The sequence below is a fragment of the Mustelus asterias genome, chromosome 14, assembly GCF_964213995.1.
Source record: "Mustelus asterias chromosome 14, sMusAst1.hap1.1, whole genome shotgun sequence".
Classification (NCBI taxonomy): domain Eukaryota; kingdom Metazoa; phylum Chordata; class Chondrichthyes; order Carcharhiniformes; family Triakidae; genus Mustelus; species Mustelus asterias.
Genome location: NC_135814.1, coordinates 83,920,098 through 83,926,097, shown reverse-complemented (window position 1 = coordinate 83,926,097; position 6,000 = coordinate 83,920,098). Strand labels below are relative to the sequence as shown.

The following is a 6,000-nucleotide window of genomic DNA, read 5'->3' as shown; positions in this document are numbered from 1 at the left end:
TGCCCATGAACAGGCATTTCCTTTCTCTTGGTGTCTCCCTCAAAAGGCATCCAATAAGGTGGATTGGCACAAGACTTTAATCTTTTAGGTGAAGACATCAGTGAATGTACGGAATAAACATCGCTGGAATGTTGATGAATTTTTGACAAAGTGCCCCAGAAATTGGCAGACTCTGTTCATTTACTTACCTGTCTGAATGGATAAATGAAAATTGTTTTTTAAATGTGTTGCTGCGTATTTTCTTATTTTCAGTGTTAGGGTTAAAATTTAATTCTTCATATGTATCGTCCTCCCCAGATTTTAAAATAACGAATGGCAGAGTCAAAGGAAAACACTTCAAAAAAAAAAGGAAATCAATTCTGAAGATTTATTATATTTCAGAATATTTCAGTTTTTAACAAGGTATTAGAAATCCCTCATGCGTCTGAAAGATCCGATAGTTGAGTTGTAGCCGCCCCAGTCACTGTATCTCCTGTATTCACCGGGTCTCATGAAGTACTGTCGGCCTCTGTAGTTGGGCTGTTCATAGAAGATCCAGTAACCGTCCATCACATGGCAGGAGTTAATGTCACGGTAACGGAAACGATCGTAGACAGAGGGACAGTCATCCATGAATTCCATCATCTGTCCCCCAAAGTCAGGCCTCTCATAAATCTTCATTCTGTAGTTTCCACCTCGGTACTGGAATAGAAAGAAATTAATCATTTGAGAGGCAGGTATAAATATATCTACATAACGCTCAAGAAAATTATTGCAATTTTTAAAATTATTATCAGGGAATCCATCATCAACTTTGATGAAAGTTCTCCACCCATTACCTTATTCAGTCTTTTTGTGTATTCCGAGCATTTTCTGTTTGGGTATCAGATACCCATCAAACACAATTTTATCAATCCTATCAAACAGTCATTTAGAGTTATTGCTGCTAAAATCTATGAGATGAAATGTTTTGGATTGAAATTAGAATCATAGAATCCCTACAGTGCATAAAGAGGCCATTTGACCCATCAAGCTTGCGCTGACAACAATCCCACCCAAGCCCTATCCCCATAACCCCATATATTTAGCCTGCAAATCCCCCTGACACTAAGGGGCAATTTAGCATGGCCAATCAACCTAACCCGCACATCTCTGGAGTGTGGGATGAAACTGGAGCACCCGTAGGAAACCCACGCAGACACGGGGAGAACGTGCAAACTCCACACAGACAGTCACCAAGGCCAGAATTGAACCCAGGTTCCTTGCGCTGTGAGGCAGCAGTGCTAACTACCGTGCCACCATGCCGCCCAACAACAGTTACCACTTCATCAAGTATTGGATCATTATCTAGCTCATGTGCCAGCGTGCCGCCTCTTCAGTATCATGGGAAATGAAAACGAGAATCCAGTCTCTGAATACTAACATTGCACTTGACAGGACATAAGAACAAGGGCGGACTATTTAGCCCTTGGTATCTGTTCTAACACTCAATAAGATCATGACTGATCTGTGACCTAAATCCATACACTTGCCAAGACACGTACTTTGGCCAGATCTGGGATGCATCAACTGGGAGAGGAATGGAAGAAAATCTGCAGATGACTTCTGTGCCATGTTTCCTCATGACTCACTCAATACATAGCATCAGCTGCACCTATGAATATGTTGGTTGGCTAAATAATTTCAGGTCTGATTTCTTTCACCTTCCTGGGACCTGATTTATTGCATATTTCACTTGGTGCTTGCTCAGAGATTGTCCTGACTGGTCACTGTAACCGGACTGATTGCTGTCTATAATCTATTGAAGATGAATGGAAATCCATCCTTGCCCCCACTGACAAGGTGAATCCAGCATTTTAATCGATTTCCCTGACAAGTTACAGAGATCAATCAAGGCAGCCCTCAGGAATATCCTGATCGTTATAGTGCAGGCCAACAATTGCAGCTTGCAACCTTACATTTCAACTTAAAATATGGATGAATTATTAGGGAAATCCATCAAAGGAAAGAAGGAATGAGGAACATTTGTAATTTTTCATTTATTGAATAAACAGATAAACAAACTATTACAAATATAAATCAGTTTACGAGTTCCTTAACACCTAACTGGATCATGCATTTATTACTCACGTGTGGGTAGGAGCGACATGACTTGATGCAGTCATTGAATCCCATCCAGCGCTGGTAGTCAGGATATTCTCCCCTGCTCAGAACATACTGGTATCCCATGTAATTGGGTTTCTCATACATCACCCACCAGTCACTCTCCACACGGATGGAGTTACAGCGGCTGAAGTAAGGGGACAGGTCGGCACAGTCAGTGCTGCACTCATAGTGCCGACCCTGGAAGTTCCTGTCCTCGTAAAAGATGACCTGTGTGGAAAGAAAATGTAGCAAAATGTATGCATTCCCCAATGAATTATTAATGATGTGAAAAGTATGAGAGTTGACCTTACCTTTCCCATGTTGAGCTCACAGTTGGAAAAGCAAATATCATCGCTCTGGATGTTCAGTATTTATATGTTCGAGAGGCCATTGCAGAGACAACCTTTGTTATTTTAAACAATCTCAAGCACACATCAGCAAAAACAGACCAAGAATGAAAATGTGTCAGAGAATACACCATTATTCAGAGCAGCAGCGGATTGCTATTGGTTCCTCTTGTTTTGCTTTCATTTCATTTTGATTGTCCTGTGGTTAAAAAAAGCAAACAAAGAATGAGAGACCATAGCTATTCTCAAAGTGCAATACAAAAACTTTGAACTGTGAACTCTGCTGAGTTCTCATAAACTGGACATCATTGCTTTGTTAATCATTTATTTTGCTTTCAAATAGGTGAATACAAACATACAAATTAGGAGCAGGCGTAAACCATTCGGCCTTTCGAGTCTGCCCTGGCATTCAATAAGATCATGACTGATCAGATTGTAATTTCAACCCTACATTCCTGTCTATCCACCTGCTTATCGAGATTCTACCTACCTCTGTCTTATAATTATTCAGAGTTTGCTTCCACTGCCTTTTGAGCAATAGAGTTGCTCAAAAGACTGCAACCCTTTGAGAGAAACAAAAGGTGGCACAGGGGCACAGTGGTTAGAACTGCTGCCTCATAGCTCTGGGGACCTGGGTTCGAATCCTGGCTTGGGTCACTTACTGTGTAGAGTTTGCGTGGGTTTCCCCGGGTGCTCCAGTTTCCTCCCACAGTCCAAAGATGTGCGGGTTAGGTGCAAAGGCCATACTAAATTGCCCCTAGTGTCCCAAGATGCATAGGTTAGAGGGATTAGCAGGTTAAATATGTGGGGTGACGGGGATAGGGCCTAAGTGGGATTGCGGACGACACAAAACTGGCAGGACTTGCAGATAGTGAGGAACATTGTCAGAGGCTACAGAAGGATATAGATAGGCTGGAAATTTGGGCAAGGAAATGGCAGATGGAGTTCAATCCTGATAAATGCGAAGTGATGCATTTTGGTGGGAATAATGTAGGGAGGAGCTACACGATAAATGGAAGAACCATAAAGGGTGTAGAGACGCAGAGGGACCTGGGTGTGCAAGTCCACAGATCTTTGAAGGTGACGTCACAGGTGGAGAAGGTGGTGAAGAAGGCATATGGCATGCTTGCCTTTATAGGACGGGGCATAGAGTATAAGAGTTGGGGTCTGATGTTGCAGATGTATAGAACGTTGGTTCGGCCGCATTTGGAATACTGCGTCCAGTTCTGGTCGCCACACTACCAGAAGGACGTGGAGGCTTTGGAGAGAGTACAGAGGAGGTTTACCAGGATGTTGCCTGGTATGGAGGGGCTTGGTTATGATGAGAGATTGGGGAAACTGGGGTTGTTCTCCTTGGAAAGACGGAGGATGAGGGGAGACTTAATAGAGGTGTATAAAATTATGAAAGGCATAGATAGGGTGAACGGTGGGAAGCTTTTCCCCGGGTCGGTGGTGACGTTCACGAGGGGTCATAGGTTCAAGGTGAAGGGGGGGAGGTTTAACACAGATATCAGAAGGACATATTTTACACAGAGGGTCGTGGGGGCCTGGAATGTGTTGCCGGGCAGGGTGGTGGAGGCGGACACACTGGGAACGTTTAAGACTTATCTAGACAGCTATATGAACGGAGTGGGAATGGAGGGATACAAAAGAGTGGTCTAGTTTGGACCAGGGAGCGGCGCGGGCTAATTGTTCCTTGTTTCTCGTTTCAAGGCTTCATTCTATGATCATCTTGCTGGTGCCAGTACAGAGCGAGACTGCGGATAGTTGGGAACCTGTCTCGGGGGCAGGGAATTCATATGGTGTTCGTGGAAGTGGAAATGACTAGGGTTGGGAAGCATTTTCCGATCAGGGCCAGTGTGATCTCCTGGACTCGTTTCGATCGCCTCAGGGGGTCGGAGAGGAATTTCCCAGATTTTATTTTTCCCCATATTGGCCCTGGGGTTTTCACTCTGGGTTTTCGCCTCTCCCTGGAGATCACATGGTCTGGAATGGGGGGGTGGGGGTGAGTTAATAGGTTGTGATGAACAAAGCATCGTAGCTGTGAGGGACAGCTCGGTGGATAGGATATTGGTATGTAGATAGGCTGGAAAATTGGGCGGGGATCCTGGATTCAGGATTCAATCCTGGACCGGGGAGCGGCGCGGGCTTGGAGGGCCGAAGGGCCTGTTCCTGTGCTGTATTGTTCTTTGTTCTTTGTTCTTTGTTGTCGGTGCAGACTTGATTGGCCGAATGGCTCCTTCTGCACTGTAGGGATTCTATGATTCTATGAAGTTCTCCTTATCTCTGTCTAAAATGAGAGACCTCTTATTTTTAAAAGTGGCTCCTCGTCCTGGATTCTCCCACATGTGAAAACATCGACCAAAATTCTCTCGTCTCACCGAGCACGGGAATCCTAGCAGGCGAAACAGAAAATTTGGTGCACCATGTACAGGTCCGATGAGCTCAGGCGGGAATTTCCGGTCTTGGGGCACATGTGGCCAGAGAATCCCACACATTCTCTCCACATCCACCCGAACAAGACCCTTCAGGATCTCATATGTTTAGCTCAAGTCAACTCATACTCTGCTAAACTCCAGTGGATGCCTGTCCAACCTTTCCCCATAAGACAACCTATCCATTCCAGGTATTAGTTTAGTAAACCTTCTCTAAACTGCTTTCAATAAATTTATATCCTTCCTGACATAAGGAGACCAGTACTGTACACAGTGCTCCAGATGTAGTCTCATCATGCCCTGTATAACTGAAGCCTAACTTCTCTCAATTTGTATTCAATTCCCTTCACAATAAATGATAAAATTCTATTAACTTATCTAATTACTTGCTGTATCTGCCTGCAACTCATGCATTTCAATGTCCAGATCCCTCTGCATCAGAGCTCTGCAATCTCTCACCAGTAAGACAATATTTTGATTTTCTTGCCAAAACAGAAAATTTCACACTTTCCCACATTATATTCCATTTGCTATGTCTTTTCCCACTCACTTAACCTCTCTATGTTCCTCCTTATGTCTCCTTCACATCTTATTTTCCTACCTATCTTTATACCATCAGCAAATTTAGCAACTATTCCTTCGGTCCCTTCTTCCAAGTCACTTATATAAATTGTAAACATTTGAGACCTCAGCACTGATCCCTGTGGCATACAATGTGTTCCATTTTGTCATCAAGAAAATGATTTATTTATACCTACTCTCTGTTTTATCTTAGCTAACCAATCTTCAATCCATGCCGATACATTATGCCCTACATCATGAGCTTTTATTTTATACAATAATGTTTGATGTGGCTGGCACCTTATCAAATGCCTGCTGGAAATCTATGTAAAGTACATCCACTGGTTCCCCTTTACCCACAGCATCTGTTACTTCTTCAGAGAACTCCGCTAAATTAGTTAATTATGATTTCTCCTGCAAAAAACCATGTTGACTCTGCCTGATTAACCTAAATTTTTCCGAGTGCCCTGCTATAACGTCTTTAATAACAGCCTCTAACATTTTCCCTATGGTAGATGTTAACTGGCCTCTAG

The 6,000-nt window shown here is 43.4% G+C and overlaps 1 protein-coding gene across 2 annotated transcripts; it reads right to left on the bottom strand.

The window, feature by feature from the left end:
- Positions 1 to 405: 405 nt before the first annotated feature.
- LOC144503819 (gamma-crystallin S-1-like) lies at positions 406 to 2,444 on the bottom strand. Of its 2 annotated transcripts, none has more exons than XM_078228739.1 (3): positions 2,436 to 2,444; positions 2,106 to 2,352; positions 406 to 674 (listed from the first exon to the last, which is right to left on the bottom strand). In XM_078228739.1, exons 1-3 carry the CDS (start codon positions 2,442 to 2,444, stop codon positions 406 to 408), a joined length of 525 nt encoding a protein of 174 aa, XP_078084865.1. The 2 variants fall into 2 exon arrangements, with proteins under 2 accessions (XP_078084865.1, XP_078084863.1); XM_078228737.1 differs by having other exon boundaries at positions 406 to 681; positions 2,110 to 2,352.
- Positions 2,445 to 6,000: the final 3,556 nt, after the last annotated feature.

Excerpts from the sequence above, each read along its gene's own strand:
- LOC144503819 (XM_078228737.1), bottom strand. Across the intron at positions 682-2,109 it reads CATGTCGCTCCTACCCACAC|TACCGAGGTGGAAACTACAG; the intron begins GTGAGTAATAAA and ends TTTCTATTCCAG.